At 47.6% G+C, this 19,496-nt stretch overlaps 1 protein-coding gene across 5 annotated transcripts in view; it reads right to left on the bottom strand.

Annotated features, from left to right (window-relative positions):
- Positions 1-19,496, bottom strand: part of FGF13 (fibroblast growth factor 13) — a 1,071,467-nt gene that overhangs the window by 656,816 nt on the left and 395,155 nt on the right. For 3 of the 5 annotated variants that reach the window (XM_069212428.1, XM_069212427.1, XM_069212434.1), the window contains exon 3: positions 2,209-2,315. The exons of the other annotated variants lie outside the window; for them this stretch is intronic. In XM_069212428.1, coding sequence (XP_069068529.1) covers positions 2,209-2,287 — 79 coding nt within the window. In that variant the 5' untranslated portion in view covers positions 2,288-2,315. The remainder of the gene's footprint in view (positions 1-2,208; positions 2,316-19,496) is intronic. 5 annotated transcript variants of the gene reach the window in all.

The raw sequence follows: 19,496 nt of genomic DNA, 5'->3' as shown, positions 1-19,496 counted from the left end.
TGGATTGCCATGCCCGTAAGAGTGTCAGATAGGTGTTGCCAATCAATATTAGCCCTTTGTTTGATGACTGGGTCATGATAGCATTACCAAGCTTCCTATGGGAGTTTGTGGTTGGTACACATTATCTATTTCGCCAATCAGTCTACAGCCAGCAGCAAAGTATTGCTATGTGTATAATAGGGGGATTAAGGGAAATAACGAGGAGTAACACAAAGGGAGGAGAAGGAGGAAGAAAAACGAGGAAAGAGAAGAGATGCGAGGCACAACGGAGGTGAGTGAGGAGAGAGATGAGGGAAGATGGAGGAAAACTATGAGGAAGAAAAAAGAGGGGAAGCAAGCATAAAGTAAAGACAGCAAGAAGAAGAAAGTGTAGACATGAGAAACGACAAAGAAGATGCAGTAACAATGGGAAATGAAGTGGAGATAAGGGAAGAAGAGTGGAGAACAGAAAAAGGGAGTGGGTAATGGCGAGAGTAAATGACAAAGAGCAATAGAACAGTAAGGTAGAAAGAAAAGCTAGAAGTAAATAAAAGATGAAAGAAGGGGATAGAGAAGAAGTTGAGGAAGACAGCGATAATGGAAAGTAGAAAAAGCAGAAGTAGGCAAAGAGGGGTGTGTAAGAGGAAGTTCAGGTTGGACTGCTCTCATGGGGAGCAGGGTCAAGACTTATTTTCATATGGCTGGGTCCAAACTGGAATGGTGAGGTGAGCAAAAAAAAACAATGGATTTAGGTCCAGATCTGTGACTGGGGGTGAATGTTTGACATTGTTCAATATTCCATCCATCATTTGTTCTTTTTGCATTTGTCACCCTATGTCGGAAGGATATGCCCAGATGTGGGTCCTGTGCTCGCTATGCCACTAGATTCAATCTATCCTGGCTGAGGAAGTGTGATACCCCGAAACTAGTCCCCGGATGCTTGATTCCAGTCCAGGGAGGACCTGGTTTGGCAATTCAGGCTGGACTGAGCTCATGGGGATCAGGGTCAAGAGTGATTTGCATATACCTGGGTCCAAACTGGAATTAGGTGGCAAGCAAAAAAAGAAACAGTGGATAAAGGCACAGATCTGTGACTGAGAGGGGGTGCATGGTTGACGTGGTTCAGCATTCCGTCCATCAGCTGTTAATTTTGAAGGTGTCACCCTAAGTGGGAAGGGTTTGCCCAGAAGTAGGCCCCATGCTCACTATGCCAACGAATTCAAGCTAGCCCAGCTGATGAGTGGCGATAGCGCGAAACCGGTCCCAGGATGCTTGTTTTCGGTCCAAGGAGGACCTGGTAATTCGGGCTGGACTGTTACCTGGGGAGCAGGGTCAAGACTGGTTTGCATATGGATGGGTCCAAAATGGAATGGTGTGAAGAGCAAAAATAAAAGATGTATTTAGGCCCAGATCTGTGACTGGGGCGGGGGGGTGAATGTTTGACATTGTTCAGTATTGCGTCAATCAGCTGTTCATTTTGTATTCGTTGCCCCAAGGGGGAAGGGTGTGCCCAGATGTGGGTCCCGTACTCACTATCCCACCGGATTAAAGTTAGCTTGGCTGATGAGGACTGTTACCCCGAAAACAGTCCCAGGATGCTTGTTTCCAGTCCAGGGAGGACCTGGCCTGGCAGTTCAGATGGACTGTTCCCATGTGGGGCAGGGTCAAGACTGATTTTCATATGTCTGGGTCGAGACTGGAATGGAGTGTTGAGCACAAAATGATGGATATAGGCCCAGATCTATGACTGGAGTGAATGTTTGACATTGTTCAGCATTCCGTCCATCATCTCTTCTTTTTCATTTGTCACCCTAAGAAGAAAGGCAAAAAAATAGAACAGAAAGAAAGCAGAAAAGTATAATGAGAATGTGACAGTAGAAGGAAGTAAGAGAAGGGGAGAAAAACCTGAGAGAAGAAGGAGGGTGGGCCAGGAGAATTGGGTGAGGAGAAATAAAAGTGAATGAAAATTTAAGAGGAGAAGAGGGTACAGGGAAAAGGTGGAAAGAGAGGCAAGCCTCAGAGAATGTTCTTTACCTTCAGGTGAAATAAAAGTGTGACAGCTATAACATAAAACAATTCACAATGTTGTTGAGAAAGGCATGAAAAACAAATACAGTTTTTTCTAAAATTCAACGCCCAGTCACTATTTTGCAATAAGGCGACTGTGACCAGGGAAAGTCTGCTGCTTTTGACATAACATTTGTTTTCAAATTCTCCATGCTAACTTACTTTTAGAGGAGAGTTCACTTGAGACATCCATGTTATCTGCTGTGGTCACAGACCACTGACTGCCACTCATGCGCTTCATCTCAGAGGATTAGAAGTCACAAAGTATGCTGCAGCAGAAACAAAGAAACAGTGGAGGCTCTCAGGAGGTTATACATATGGGATTTAAAGTAAACTATCTTCGGGAAGATGAGGTATAATTGTTGTAGTGTGTAGCCAGAATGTGTTATGCCTTTGCATACTCTCATATTAAAAAAATGAAAAAACATCAGGGCACCTTGATTAATTGATGAGTTTTTTCTCCATAATTTAAAATATTTTTATTACAATAAAATTATGATTGAATTAGGGAAATATCACTCTGTTTCTACATATGTCGGTACTATTATTCATACTGTAACAAATGATTTGTTGAAGTAAGAAGCTTTGCAAAGAGCCAATACTCAGTCGGTCTATGAAAGCCCTGTTGTGCATCACTGAGAAGGAAAAGGAAATGCATTCAGCACTATATGGCTGTGGCAGCACGAGAATGACTCTTCTTGTCAGATGGGTTTGTAATGGGGGAAATATGATGGTACTCCTGAGAGAGAACACTTTATAACTTTATTGTAAGCTCAATCAATCATAGATAATAGCAATAAAAAGTATTTAAGAATTAGCTAAACCAAAAAAACACAAAGAATGTTAACAAAACATCTTATTTAACAATAAACATCGGTTAAATGATACAATAACATCACTGTAAGTGCAATACATTGTGAAAACTTTACACTAAAATGCTAAAATGTTATATAACAGGCAAAAAAGAACTGTAAACAATCCTTCACTTATGTTTCTGGATTAAGAGAGGTAACAGAGGGGCCTTTTTAGGTCTCGCCTATGCAGCGCATGTGCTGTATCTTTCAGACATGCTGTTATCTACTTTGTGGAGTAAGTGCACCCCCATTGCTGCCCGTTGCTTTTAATGGGTCCTTTGTAGTGCGTCTCATAAATGCATGTTTTTACTAGTCATTTAGTTGTATTTGTCACTGCTTTTGCTGCTTTGTTTCTTAGTTCTTAATGTATGTGTTTGTCAGCACTCTATTTTTTTATCAGTTTGGCTCCTTTTCAGGTTCAGAATGGTGACAGAGATGCTCCCGTCAAAAAAGAATGCAAGCTCGCCATCCAACTGCTACCACGCTCCCTCATCCCTGCCTCACTCCAGGCTTGAGGAAGTCTGCATTCAATCCCTCGCAATGCTGAGAATAGGAAAGCAGAGTAACCGACTGTTAGAAATGGACCAACATGGAACGCAAGTTCGGCATTCAGCTGCCTCCAAGCTCCCTCATCCCCGCTTTGTTCCAGGCTTGTTTGATTTTCACGAGCACTTCCCACAAGTGTGCACTTTCCTTTCCCTTGCTCGGTGCCCAATTCACGGCCACAGCACTTTCTCTGCTCTTTGCTGGTGCTGCTCACTCTCTTACTCCTGCTCTGTCTGGCTCCCCTGCAGCTGCCTCCTCTTCCCTCCTGCTTGACGGGCTTGTGCTTCCTCTGCACTTCTGATTCTCTTTGTTTATGCCTTTGGCTCCTGCAATGATTTGCAACCATGGATACCATATTTTTTATCAGGCAAATCTGTAGGGTTCTGGAGTCGTAATGTCACTGAGTGGACGAGCGCAGCGTGCAAGCCCGCACCTTTTGAGGTGTTTTTGATGGAGACAAAGGGACAAGAGTTGGCAAAGCTGAGGGAGAGAAGATGAACCAGGCAGCTATAGTCAGGTAGCCACAGTAAAGAATGTTTGTGTATCAACTGTGACCGATGCATGCTCAACCAGTGAGCCCGGAGCATGCAGGATGGCTGGGCATGAGGGCAAAAAACCTCCGTGGTTCGTTTCTGTTGCTATCCAGCTGTGGAAGAGCTGATAGTAAGTGGGCTGCGTGCATTCCAGGAATTGTGCGAGTTCTATAACTGAAGTCCCACCACCTTTTTCCCAGCTCCAGTCTCCAGAACTGTCCCCGTACAGAGGTCACTGTGCCCTCCCACCAGCCATGGGCTGATGGTAGTTTTGTTCCGCTATTTAGCTTGAATGCCTATGTAATTATCTTGATTGGCCATTAGTCAATAACTGTGTTATTATTCACAGATATATACATTATGTTCATTAATGTTGCACTAATAACTAAGCATGTTTCTGTAAGCCAACAGTTTTATTTTTAAAAGTAAAACATCACCGGCGTTTCACCAGTGTAAATATTGCTTCATACTGAGCGCCAACAGTGACTGTATGGTCAGACTGGAGAACAGAAATCAGTTGATTATTTATTATCTGGGTTTAGACCTTCTTACCTGTGTTTACCATTTCTTCCAGAAAGTGGAGAAATGTGCATGACCAAGAAACTCCAAGTGAGGCTAAATGTGCTGAGGGATAATGATACCAGACCACCATCAGCACTATTACACTCACCGCAAAAGCATCGTCAGACCTTTCAACACTAGTAATCAGGATAATTCACTGCATGTCTAAATACGTATGAGGTCCCAAAGGCAGGCCTATTGGCTATGTCAATGCTTTTTTAAGATTTATTAATCTGTTTCTCATTTTAAATTACCTCATGAGTTAAATGAAGCTGGTAAGAATATAGGTGCATATTTATGATCCCCTTGCACCAATGTCGCGTCACTTTTTGCGATACAACAGCAGCACAAACCTTGAATTCATAACAATGAGGCCACGCAAAGCCTCTTGGTGTGATTTGAATGGCCTAATAGATATGGAGTAAGACAAGGCAGCATAAATCACTGCGTTGCCTTACTCTGCACAAGGGAGGCATTCTATGGGCACTGTGGTGAGTGTTACTATGCAACACCCATAGATTCTGATGCATCCCCCCACTTGCAAGAGCGTGTAAACCTGGGAATGCCGCAAAACCGTAGACCTCCCAAGGGAGGCGAAACACAGAGAAATATTTTTATTTCTCCTCGTGTTTTCCTCTTTCTGTGTGTGATGTATTCTGCATAGAAAGAGGAAAACGCCTCCTAGGATTGTTTTTATGCAGGAAGGCCCTCCTTCCTGCACAAAAACAATCCTGCTTACAATGCATACACCTTGCACCATCTCTCATAAAAAATAACACTTTGAGGGTCCCTATTACAGTAAGAATGCTCTGTCATTGTTTGTGCTGTGGTGCACATTTAACTACTTGCGCATAAGCAAACAGGGATAATATGTCCAATTATTGACAATGCACTGTAGGCAAGGCAGCCACAAGCTCATCCTTCCCTGTAGTCAGCGTTTAAAGATGGCCAGACTTATTGAAGTGGTCAGTCTACCTTTCACAGTACAGGCAATGCCAAACCTGCACTTTCAAGAGAAACAAAGATCCTCCTGGGGTGGGGGTGGGGAGGTGGGGGAGTTTGCAGTGAGTGATTCTATGGCGACCCCATTTTCCCATTCCAGAGGGGCATCCTGAGAGGGTAGTACTAACTATACACCACCTCTTCATGACACACAGTCACTGCCTCTTTTGATGGTCCCTTTGCATTTGCGCCTGCGTCCATAATGCACTGCAAATGCAGAAGCAAAGTTTTTCCTTTATTTTATGTAGCCACGCACTGTGAACAAGTCAATGGCAGGTTTGAAGTGAAAAGTAAAATAGAGGCTTACGCCTATATGTACAAAACGTTTATGCATTTCTTAACTGACTGAAATGCAATTTCGGGCCATTAAGAAATGCGAAAGTGCCTTCTATAATGTACAAAAGGGCTATGCGGTGTTGCAAAATGCAATTTCTACACTGTAGTAATCACAATTTGTGATTTACAAAACAGGAAATCACAAATAGGGATTTCCTATTTGCGATTTCCTAACCACTTGTTCAGACCATTTCCTAATTGTGAAGGGTTCATTTACAAAATGTTATTATCAATTAATTGGATCAGGTGGTAACCATGTGCAAACTACAAAAAGGCACCCAAAATGCACCAGGCGCTTTCAAAATGGTGGCCCTATATATTCGAGGAGGATGTGTACTTTGGTGAAGAGGCAGAGAAGGAGGTGGAGACGGTAGAGGATATTTAGTGTGAGGTCACTCTGAACTCACTCAGGAGGAGATAATAGCCACAAGCAATGCAATGCAATGCCACCACATGTGGCACATATTGTGTTTTCTACACCTATCAGTGTCGGGCAGTTACCAGGAGGTATTAGCAGTGGCTGGGGGGTGCCAGGAAAAGCACACACTCACTTAATGTGCAGGTAGTGTTTGATGCTTCCTGTATCATGACAGACCATGTGGCCAGATTCACTGGCAGCACCGAGACTCCTTTATGTTCTGTTACAGTGGAACGCACAACCGACTGGCAAAAGGGGAATTGGGCAGAGGTGTCCTACTTGGCAAGATATTTGCACACTCAATGTATACATTGGGCAAAACAGTGTGCATAACGTGACCTAATGGTTTCCTTTATCATGCTCTAAAGGTGACAGTGCATATGCCTTATGGTTTTGGCTACTCACACAGTACCTTACTCCAAGGACAAGAAGTAAAATGCATCTTAGTAAGGAGGATGAGTATGGTGGCAGAAAGGGAGAAATATTACCTGTTTAATCTACGTCCATGATTACATAGGAATACAGCATTTACAATGCAGTCATTACTGTGCATGCCTTTTCCATGCATATTTGTACCACAATCAGCCTTTACCATATATATATATATATATATATATATATATATATATATATTAGGGAAAGGGTAGTTTAAGGGTTTTGGGTGTGCAAGGGTTTTAGAGTGGCAAGGTAAGTTTTAGGGTCTAGCGTGGGTATGTGTTTTTGGGTGGATATATAAAACCACTGCACCTGGTTTACGAAACATTGCAGTAGGGCTAAATCTGAGCTGTGAGAGGCCCTCATGAAAGGGGATGTCTTCGCCATTAGAGCTTGCAGGACAAAATATACATAGATTCAACTTAAAACCCATGACGAATGGAACACTGAGCTCTGGGAGGGCATACATGAGGGCGCAGCCAAGAATGATACAAAGCAATTCTGGCAGCTGGTAGCCAACAAGGGGCAGGGTCTTGCAACCCAGTTTGTGGACCAGGAGACCTGGCATAAACATATGCAGATCTCTATGGTGCATCTCAGCTGAGAGTTTGAGTGACAAAAATTCCCCCAAATCCTTTACCACAGCCTCTCCCTTCCTCAATAACTATAGGGATAAATGAGACAGTGAGGGCAATTAAGTCCATAACAGCTGGAAAAACTGCAGGGCCGTATGGGGCCCCGGGGAATCTTTATTTATTTGACATTGAGAATTGGGCCAAATACATAAACATGCTAACTGCACTCATACTGGAGGGGGTGGAAATCCCACAAAGTAGGAAAGCAGCTGAAATTGATCCTATTTATAAGAAGAGCCAAATGGATTCCCCCTTGAATTACAGACCAATTAGTCTTATTGATGTAATGCTAAATGTTTTTAGCAGGCGGATTTTGTTTCAACTCGACCATTGGATTGAGGAGCATGGATCTTTTACTTGCTTGCAAGCGGGAAGTCAGACAAGTACTATTGACCAGGTTTTCAGGTTCATGACCATTTAGTGGAAGATGGTCCTAACAGAAAAATCTTATTTAAATTTGTTTTTTGTGGATCTGAAGACGACATTTGACCTGGTCCCCTGCTCCAAATTGTAGTAGGTTCTAAAAAATAGTGAGGTACCACCTAACTTCCTGGATATCCTCAGGCAATTACAGCAAAACACCAATGCACAACTTCGATGGGGCAACAGGGAGGAGCTAACGAATCGGATACAAATCCACAAGGACATCTAGCAGGGGTGTGTTCTTGCTCTGACCCTGTTTTCCTTATATCTAAATGGTGTGGTCACCTATTTGGAAGATTGCACAAGTGAGGCCCCGACGGGGCTGGAGGTTTGGAAGATTCCTTTGCTCCTATTCGCTGACAACACATTCCTTGATTACCAAAACCCCGGTAGGCCTTCAAACGCTTGTGGACAGATTTGGGGCATTCTGTGACAAATGAGGGCTGGTCATCAACCACCCCAAGACATAATTTATGGGCATCAGTCCGCTCAGGTCATTTAGAGGTTCTATCCTTCTTGATGGCTCACCCTTAGATAAGGTTACTGAGTTCAATTATCTGGGAATAACTTTAAGTATGAATATGCCTTGATCAAAAAAAAGGGCTCTGAGTCTATAAATCATCTACAATTCGGTGCAATTAGGTGCATTCCACCTATCCTAAAAGTCTATGAGGCTAAGGTAGAGGCCACTGAGGTGTATGGGGAGGAGTTCTGGGGTTGCACAAACATAACAGAACTGAGTGAAGTAGAAAACAACTTTTTTAGAGCCGTAGTCAGTGGGCCTAAAAGCACCCATTTACTACCATTGGTACGAAATATGGGCCTTGGGCCAGTGGCTCTTAAGGCTCAGTTACGGCCTCTGCTCAACTGGTGTAGACTTGAACACAACCCAGCCCTTTATAACTACTACCAAGCTTTCAAAGCTATAGCTGCATTAGATAAATCACGCAGAATTAAATGGCTATGCTAGGTGAAAGATTCCTTGTCAGATCTTAGCCTTAGTGAATACTGGTCTGACGATTTCCCTCCACTCGCCAGGGAGTTATTCAAAGACTCCTTTTGGATATAAAAGTGGAGCTAGAGATGAGAAAATAGAACAACAGCTCTTTTATCAATGATTTTCTTGAGATCAAACCCCATATGGAATTTGAGCCTTTTCTTGATCATTTGCTTTCCCCGGGAGCTAGACTTGTGTTTCTTAGATTCCAATACGTTACTCTACCTCTTTTATCTTTTCATTCAAAGTGGAAATCCATTGCTGTCAAAAAATGCAGTGTGCTTAGTATGCCTGCAGGTGGAACAACCCATAGCTTACTTTGGCCCTCATTATGACATTCGCGGTAAATCCTACTTACCGCCATGCCGACTGCCGCCAACATAATGCGGCGGCGGATAACTGCCAACCATATTATGACACACACATACCAATCCATCATTATACAGCCACACACACAAGTCCACCAGCCCCAAAGGCCAGTGATAAACTGACAGTATCCAAACTCACACCGTTACGCCAACCACATTATGACCCACGAATCAACGCAGCAGACATTCAATGGCGGTAAACCACTGGCAGTACATATCACAGAGCTCAAAATACACACACTCACACACATACAAAACTACACCACATTGGTCAATTTCAACTACACACACCTGACACCCATACACACACCACGCCCACACACCCACACCATTATAAAACACCCACCCACAGTACCCATAACCATTTACTACCAAAGCATTGCCACCAGAGAGAGATACAGCAAGAACACCCACACAACCAGAGCCACATAACACCATCACCTATACACCACCCACACACCTTACATCACACACCCCAACACATCACCCCCACCATTCACACTACACCCATGGCACCACAACAACACCCCAGGTTCTCAGAGGGGGAGCTAAGGGTCATGGTTGAGGAAATCATCTGGGTGGAGCAACAGCTATTTGGATCACAGGTGTAGCAGACATCCGTTGCTAGGAAGATGGAGTTATGGCAGACAATCATGGACAGGGTCAACACCATGGGACAGCACCCCAGAACAAGGGATGACATCAGGAAGAGGTGTGACTACCTATGAGGGACGGTGCGTCCTGTGACAGCAAGACACTAGCTCGCAGTACAGAGGACTGGCGGTGGACCCCCACCTACTCCCCCACAACTTACAACATGGAAGGAGCAAATCTTGGCAATCATGCCTCCGGAGGGCCTGGCAGGAGTAGGAGGAGGACTGGACTCTGGTAAGTCGAATCTCTATTACTATCACCCCCCAACCTGCATGCCATCACATACCCGCACCCTTACCCACACTCCCATCACTCCACCACCTCCCACATACCCCACCATCATAAGCCACCATCCCAATACCAAGCACTGCATGCAACACCCATGCATGACACCCCTCACAGACCTGCATGGACACCTATCACCACTGCCTGCACACTGGAGAGAATCACCTAGCCCACCAAATAACAACTCACACAAGGCAAATCTGACAGGGCAATAACAACCATAGAGGGCAACACACCCATGCACAATATGTCACGTGCAGATACAATACCACTGCAATTACATCCCCACAGGTATAACAGCCAATGTCACCGGAGAAGTGGTGCCAGCAAAATCCAGTCCCCCCACAGAAGAGGCCCACAGTGATGAAAGCAGCTCTGGACACCTGGATCTGGATGACCAACCTGGCTCATCAGGGATCTCCGGACAGTTGGTTACCCAGGCACAGTCTGACACCACCACAGAGCCTCCCCCCTCTGTAAACACCACCACAGCACCCACCCAGCGGGCCCATACCTCTGTCCCCAGGACACGTCAATCAGCAATGTGACCACCACTACAGGGACCCGAGGGCACCCCATAAACACAGGACGATCAGTGACCTGGGATCAGTGGCAGTGGTCACAAGGTTCAGGGGACAGAAGCACAGGACAACAGGGAAGCTGGAAAGACTGTTGTGTGACAGGAGGAGGATAGGCCCAGGGAACCGACTCTCCAGGAGGCACTCATTGCGATCCTGGGAGCATACCAACATTCCCAGGATACGCTGGGCCATATACTAGACACGCTGCAGGAGAACATGCGGCTGCAGGAGGGACGGTACCTGGGGATCAGGGAGGACTGGAAGGATATCAACACCACCCTGGTCTCCATTGCAGGGGTGCTGGCTGACATGGCCAACACTATGAGGAAGGCAGTGGCACACCACCGGGCCCCTGACACTAGCCAAACTGATGAACAGCCCTTCACCTCTGCAGGAGGCCCCACCACAGGACCAACAGGCCACCAGCACCCCTACCCCTGCAGAAGGAAAACCATCCCGCAAACGTTCCTTGTGATCCAGGCAGAAGCCAGAGACTATTGCCAAGACCCCCGCCAGGAAATAAGACTCTCCTGATTGTTAGCCTTCTGTCCCACTCTGTCACCCTGTCCACCTTGAACTGCCATTGCTCCCCTCCCTAGGCCCCCTTGGACAATGCACCTGTGATACAAATAGACTGGACTGTATCCTGGACTTTCCTCCATCATCACCCTAGCCCATTGCACTTCCCCCGCTACTTCTTAGCACTTAAATAAACTCCCTTTGAAAAAATACAAGTATGGAGTATGTCAAATGATTTAAGTTTGTATTTGTTTATCAAGGTTTAAACATTGCAGTTCAACTGTACAGTAATGTATACATAGGAAAGACCTGTAGTTGGCTGCAGTGAACACACCAGGAGCGATAGTGGGGCACCAATATCTACAAATAGAGATGCCAAAGGGTACAGTGAGTGCCCATAGAAGTGGGAAAAACAGCTTGCCAGTGGCAATCTCAAACACAAAACTGTCAATTAAATGTGAAGTTACACTGTCATACCTGTGTGTTATTTGAAGTATTGAATAATAATTGCACTTCTGTTGTCCTCATCCTCATCCTCTGCCTCCTCATCTTCACTGTCCACAGGGTCCACTGCCGCCACATGGCCATCTCCAGCCTCCTCCTCCTGCAGAAAAGGCACCTGGTGACGCAAGGCAAGGTTGTGCAACATACAGCATGCCACGATGATCTGGCAGAGCTTCTTGGGTGAGTAGCACAGGGATCAACCTGTTAGATGAAGGCAACAAATCCTGGCCTTCAGGAGGCCAAAGGTCCTCGCTATAATTCTTCTTGTTTGCCCATGTGCCACATTGTAACATTTCTCTGGCCTTGTTCTGGGATTCTTCACAGGGGTTTGTAGCCATGAGAGGTTGGGGTAACCAGAGTCACCTGCAAATATGAAAGGACAACTGTTAGCCACACACTAACCCTTAAGGCCCACACCATACCCATACACCAACATAAACTGGGTGGGAACCAGGGCTCACCTATTAGCCACTACCTGTGCCTCTGGAGTTGAGCCATCACATTTGGGATGTTGCTATTCCTCAGGATAATGGCATCATGCACAGACCCAGGATACTTTGCATTGATGTGGGAGATGTACTGGTCCACCAGGCACACCATCTGCACATTCGTGGAGTGAAAGCTCTTTCGATTTCTGAACACCTGTTCATTTAGTCTGGGGGAGGACAAATGCCATATGTGTTCCATTAATAACCCCAATAATGTTGGGGATGTGTCCCATTGCATAGAAATCAGCTTTCACTGTGGCCAAATCCTCCACCTGGGGAAAATTATGTAGCTGCACATGTGTTTAATAAGGGCAGACAACACGCAGGTCAGCACTATTGAGAACATTGGCTGAGACATTTCGGCTGCCAAGCCCACTGTCACTTGGAAGGAGCCAGTTGCCAGGAAATGGAGCATAACATCACTTGCACAAGAGGAGGGATCCCGGTGGGGTGATGGATAGCAGAGATTAAGTCATGCTCCAATTGGGCACACAGCTCTGTGATTGTGGCCCTGTCAAGTCTCTAGGTGAGGATTATGTGCCTGTCCTCCATTGTTGCCAAGTCCACCAGGGGTCTGTACACAGGGATGTCTCCATCTCCTATTCATCCACAGCGGTTGCAAACTATGGGGTAAAATAGTGAGCAGCTGGTCATTATCTCTTAATTCCAAACACTACAGTACAATGCATGTTGTGATTGTAACAGTATTTTGTGGCGATGTCCAAATGGTGCATTTGTGTACAGTGACGCAGCTAGGATCCCTGGCCTGCCCCTCCTGAAATGGCATCCGCCTGTCCTGTATTGAGGGACAGGTGGAAATTAGGTAGTTCTGCTGACGTTGCGCGCCATTGCATGAGGTGGTCGAGAACTGCTGTGCAACACCTCATTGGAAAACATTGGCCCCAATGGGATGTACGCTGGCGGTCACGGTATGCACTGCCGCGGACGTGACCGCCATTTTCTATCTGTTCACTCACTTGCTACCTGACCTTCAACAGGAGAGGACCTACACTGCATGTGCTGCTGTGACCTGTGTCTGGAACTGACAAAGTGTGACTGGGGAAAGTGCCCCTGCCTTCACCTCGTTGGAGCGACTGGTAGATGGGGGTCCTACCCCAGTACAGAATGCGTATGAGGTGAGTATACTGTGAGTACGATGCATGGTGCGTGAATGCATGGAGTGCTGTGTGTGAAGGCCTCATGTAGGGACTGGGTGGTGGATGGACCCTGGCAGCGTGAAGCATGTATGGTCAGCCATGACTGTGCTAATAAGGATGGGAAGGGACATGGTGGGCCATGAGTGTAACAGGCAAGACGATCGGACTAATACCTTTCCCTGTGTCTATTTCCCTGCTGGTCAGCGCCCATCAAAAGAAGGGTATATGGCGTGCCATCACTGAGGACGTGCAGACCCTGGGGGTCTACAGCACGCAGAGCACCTACTGTCGGAAACTGTGGGAGGACCTGAGACGCTGGGCACAGAAGACCATGGAGGCCCAGCTGGGGATGGCCTCCCAATGAGGAAGGGGTGGCTGCCTAACCTTGAACCTCCTGATGGCCTGCATACTGGCGGTGGCCTATCTGAAGCTAGATGGGCACTTGGGGGCATCACAGCAGCCACAAGGGGGTGAATACAGTGCCCCAATATACAACTTGCGCCTGGTGGGGTGGTAACCCGGTGGGGGGTGTGGGCCCTGTGGGTGCCCCTAGGCCAGGCCTGGCAGTACAGGGCAGGTCCCATGTTGGGCAGGGTTCTGATGTAAAAGTACTCCAAACAAGCTGGGCAGGGGTATAAGGGTCTCAGGTATGCTGCAATTGGTGTTAGGTGTCCATGGCCTGGTGACTAGCATTACGACTGGTAGTGCATTGCCTAGTGCGTAAGGGTGTCCCCTGTGTGTGAGTGTGTCGTGTACGTCAACAGTGGTGTTGGTGCTGCCACTGACCAAGTGTGTCCTTTGTGTCTTCTCCCCTTTTTTGTTTTGTCACCCTGTCCTTATGTGCATTAGCATCATCTAGCGGAGAAGCAGAGGCAGCGCCAACGGAGGGAGCTGCATCCCACAGGACCCAGGAGGGTGCATCCACTGACGGTGATGGCACCAGTGGGACGGAGGGCGAGGGGAGCACCACGGCGGAGACAGAAGGGGACAGTTTGGACATGGATACCTCCTCCGATGGGAGCTCCCTGGTGGTGGCGGACACTTCTGTGCCCACCAAAGCTACAGGTACAGCCGCCACTCCCCCAAACCAGCACCACCCTCCCAGTAGCCCCTCAGTGAGTTTTCGTGCCCGCTCACCCAGGAGGGTGAGCATCTCCTTTGCCCCAGGCACCTCAGGCCCTGCCCCAGTTAGCCCTGCTGCCCTGAGTGAGGAGGCTATTGACCTCCTGCGATCCATCTGTGTTGGGCAGTTAACCATTGTGAATGCCATCCAAGGGCTGGAAGCCCGAATGCGACAGACAAGTGCATTCCTGGAGGACATTCACACTGGCTTGGCAGCCCAACAGAGATCAATCTAGGCTCTGGCCTCCTCTCTGATGGCAGCCATTGTCCCTGTTTCCTGCCTCCCCCCTCCAACTTCCTCTTCACAATCCCATTCCCCTCAACCCCAGCCTATCCCAAGCACTCAGTCAGATCAGCATGCACCCAGGACAACACACAAGAGTGGAAATGGTAAACACAAGCACCACACTTCATCCCACAGGCACTCACACAAACACCATCCAGAAGCAGACATACCAACATCCACTGCCTCCACTGTGGTCCCCTCCTCCTCGTCCTCCACCTCCTTCTGAGTTTTGTCTCCACTCACACCTCCATGCACTACATCCTCATCCACTACCCCCATTACCAGCACACCTAACAGCACACGCCCCTCGCTGGCAGTCACCACCCCCACTTCCATGCACATGTCCCCTGTGTCCTCTCCCACTGTGTCTGTGCCCCCTCCCCCCAAAGTACACAAACGCAAGCACTCAGACACCCAACAGCCATCCACCTTACAACAGCATCCAGTCCATGCACCTGCACCCAAACACAGCAGACTGACACCTCCTACAACCACTCCCTCTTTCTCCACTCCCAAACCAAATCAGTCTCCCCGCCCCAAAGCCCTCTTCATCATTGACCTCTTCCCTACCCCTCCCACACTCCCCCTGTCCCTCACGTCAGGCCAGGGTGGTCAAAACGCAGGCAAGCACCTCAGCCACCAAGTCCACAGGGACAGTAGTGTCCTCAACTACTCCAGGTGGGAAAGGATCCCGGCCACCAACCAGTCAGACTGACAGGGTGCCTGTCCCAAGTGCATCAAGGAAGGGCAAGGAGTCAGCCCCAGCTACAGGACGGAAGGGCAAGGAGGCAGCACCAGCTGCAGGACGGAAGGGTTAGGAGGCAGCCCCAGCTGCAGGATGGAAGGGCAAGGATGCAGCACCAGCCACAGGAAGGAGGGCTGAGGGGCCTGCAACAGCAGGCAGTAGAGGCAACGGGCCTGGTGCACGAACTCAGTCAGAGCCCCCACCACCAACTGTGGTGGTACAGCCGCCCGAGGCTACAGGGGAAGGGTTGGAGCCACCCCCACCACTGCCAGCACTGCCACCTGCAACACCACCAGCACCACTGCCAGCAGCAGCAGCCCCAGTGGGCAGCCGTCCAAGGCTGCAGAGGAAGGGCTGGAGCCTCCCCCCACCACTGCCTGCACTACCACCTGCACCGCCACCAGCACCACTGCCAGCAGCTGCAGCTCCAATGGGCAGCTGTCCGAGGCTGCAGGGGAAGGACTGGAGCGTCCCCCCACCACTGCCTGCACCGCCACCTGCACCGCCACCAGCACCACTGCCAGCAGCAGCAGCCCCAGTGGTCAGCCATCTGAGGCTACAGGGGATGGGCTGGAGCCTCCCCCCACCACTGCCAGCTCCATCAGCAGCACCACCACTACCACCATTGAGCAGCCGTCACCGCCGGCAAACAGTGTGTAGTCCTGACTCTATGGGCTGTTGTGTGGCCTGGCCCCAGCAAATCCTGTGGTTCTGACACCTAGCTGAGAGACTGTGACCTTGCACTCCCCAAGATCTGCCTCACAAGGCACATTGCCCCCTCTACAACCAGTGGAAGAAGCCATCCACTCACCCCATCCTCCACATGATGAAGCTCACTGGGCACAATGCCCCCTCCAGAACCAGTGGAAGAAGCCATCCACTCACCCCATCCTCCGCAGGATGAAGCTCACTGGGCACAATGCCCCCTCCAGAACCAGTGGGTAAGTCACCCACTTGAGAGTCTGTGGCATTAGACTCCCCAGGACCAAGCACAGGGCATGTTGCCCCCTCCAGAGCCAGTGGGCAAGTCAACCACTTGAGAGAATGTGGCCTTGCACTGCCCAGCACCATGCACAGGGCATGTTGCCCCCTCCAGAGCCAGTGGGCAAGTCACCCACTTGAGAGACTGTGGCCTTGCACTCCCCAGGACACAGTAATGGGCATGTTGCCCCCTCCAGGACCAGTGGCATTGTACTATCTTCCAGCTGAGGTGCCCCCCCATTCCCCATCCCCCTGAGGTGCCTGGTTATTTTTGACTTGATGCCCCTGCAGTGTTCTCTCCGTGTTGTTGCAGGAGTGAGGTGGGGCCTTGGACTATGTGAAGTGGCCCTGCGGCCCAAGGACATTGAGGACTGGGCAGTGTCCCTTCATTTGTAAATATGTATATAGTTGTTGATTTGGATGCACGTATTTATAGTATTTGATCTTACTACACTCACTTCAATCAATTCATTTTGTCCTTGCATTATTCCTGAGGGTTACGGGGTGAATATGTAATGTTACTGCATCTGCTTGTGTGTATGGTTTTGGGGGTGTTGTGTGTGTGTCATTCTCTTTTTCCTCCCCCCTCCCCTGTGTGCTAGGTGGCAGTACTCACTGTGGTCATCTTCGCTGGCGTTGGTGTTTGTAGTGGAGCAGAAGGTAGAAAAGCATGGGGAACACATGCAACTCAGGCTCCAAGGCGGCATGTTTTTTCTTTAAGTGTGTCCAGAGGTGAGTCGTTTCCCTTCTGTGCATTGTTTCCGCCAGGCTTTTGATGTCGTTGGTACCACCCTGGAAAAGGTATCGGATTGGTGTGTCATAATACAATGGGTGGAACATTGTTTTTTGCCTGGCTGTAGGCGGTTACCGCCGTGGTGCCTGTTGATTTCGTCCTGGCTGTCGGTGAGTTAAAGTGGCTGTCTGTCTGAGCAGTTTCTGCCGTGGTCATAATTTCATAGTTATTACTGCCGGCCTGTTGGCGGTATTACCGCCACTTTATCACCAACCGCAAGGATTGTAATGAGGACCTTTATGTTTTTCTGCTTCGGCTATAACTGGCGCAGGAAAAGCTGGATTATTCCGATATGTAGGCAGTTGGGGTGCAGGCAGTATCTTCTGATACTTAGGCTCTTAAGCACAGAAACAAGGGAATCTGTTGTCTGTGCTGTGGCTCAATAACTACAGTGGAGTTGTTCTATCAGGGCACAAGTAATGGAATAGTTCCTGTCAGATTCTGCTCCACCTTGGGACTTTTACCAGCTCATGACCCGTCCTTTTTCCTTGCTGTACCTGCCAATCCATTAAAGGATGACCGAGTAGGCTTAGTCTTTACCTTACATTGTACATGTTGTTCCAAGGTTGTTATTGAGGTCTCCACAATTTAAATAGTGATGCTCTACATTTCATTTTATAGGTTTTACATAATTGTAATGACCATATTTTAACCCAAATCTTTTTGAACTATTGATGTTTAATATGTGTACTGACTTATTTTTATCTGTACTGTTTTATGTGCTTTTCCAACCTGATAAAGTTATTTTTCACTTATATATATATATATATATATATATATATATATATATATATATATATATATATATATATATATATATATATATATATATATAGGACCTGCTGGCAGTCTCCAGTAGATAGTTGTAGATAGGAAAATGTTTTTTATTTTGCCAATAACTTTGGCGCACATTTACAAATCTTCACAATATTTTCAAAACTTCTACTTCAGCTGGTTCAGCTGCTATGTTGAAAGTTTTGTGGTGATTCGTCAAGGGGGTCTAGGAAAAGAAGGGGTCCCAAAACACTTTTTTCCCATTCTATGCCAATGGGATCTTTCAAGTTTTTCAACACTACTACAGCCCGAACCCCTGAGCGGATTAACACCAAATTAGGCAGGAAACTAGCTTGGGTCCAGAAGGTATGCTTTCTGTGATTTGGTGTAAATCAGTTCAGAGGTTTGAGAGATATTTAAGCCCGGAAAAAAATATATATAGATGCATCACCACTGATCCATGAGCCAAAGGAAGGATATGATTGGCTGGCTGCAGCCTGACAGGGAAGTTGTGGCTGCCATTTCTTTTTGTTGGGGAATTGTCCCTGGGGCTGAAATGTTGGGGGCATTGTACATGATGGGGTCAGGTTAGAGATTCCCTGACCCCAGGGGGATTATATAAGTGTGGCTTAAGTATTAATATTTTGTAAAAAAAAAAACATAATTTTTTCATGTTTTCTGAGATCTGCGGATCCACCCGCTGATTCACACTGTGGGCTGAGCTGAGCCCTGTGGATGGATCCACAGATCTCTGAAAATGTCAAAAACATAAAGGTCATAAGCATTTTCAACCAATTATTTACAATTTCACCATATTTGTATCAACCACCTGGGGTCACGGAAACTCTAACCTGATCCTTTTATAGCCATTGCAGTCCTCATTTCAGCCCCGGGGACAGTTCACAAAATGGCGGCTGCAGGGGTCCCAGGGGCTGAAATGTGGGCTGCAATAGATATGTTGGGGTCAGGGTAGAAGATCCAGATCCCATGGTGTTCACACAAATGTGAAATGTGAAAACAGTAGGGAATGGGCTGAAAAGGCACTTACTCACCCACTCTCACACCCTGACACGCCCACTAACACTTACTCCTACACTCAGACACATCCTCTCACACCTCCTCTAACACCCAGGCACACCCTCTTGCACCTACTCTCACACACAGGAACACACTCTCACACCCAGAGACACCCTTTCGCACCCACTCTGACATTCTAACAGACCCTCTCACACTCACTCTCACACCCACTCTCACATCCAGACACACTTTCACACCCACTCTCACACCGCCACACCACTCACACTCACTCTCACACCCACTCTCACATCCAAACACACTTTCACACCCACTCTCACACTGACACACCCTCTCAGACTGACTCTCACACTCAGAAATACCCTTTCACACCCACTTTTACACTCAGACACACCTCATTTAACATTTGGACACACCC

This window comes from Pleurodeles waltl, chromosome 2_1 (assembly GCF_031143425.1).
Source record: "Pleurodeles waltl isolate 20211129_DDA chromosome 2_1, aPleWal1.hap1.20221129, whole genome shotgun sequence".
Lineage (NCBI taxonomy): Eukaryota > Metazoa > Chordata > Amphibia > Caudata > Salamandridae > Pleurodeles > Pleurodeles waltl.
Note: the sequence above shows the minus strand (reverse complement) of the source record. Positions and strands in the feature narration are given on the sequence as shown.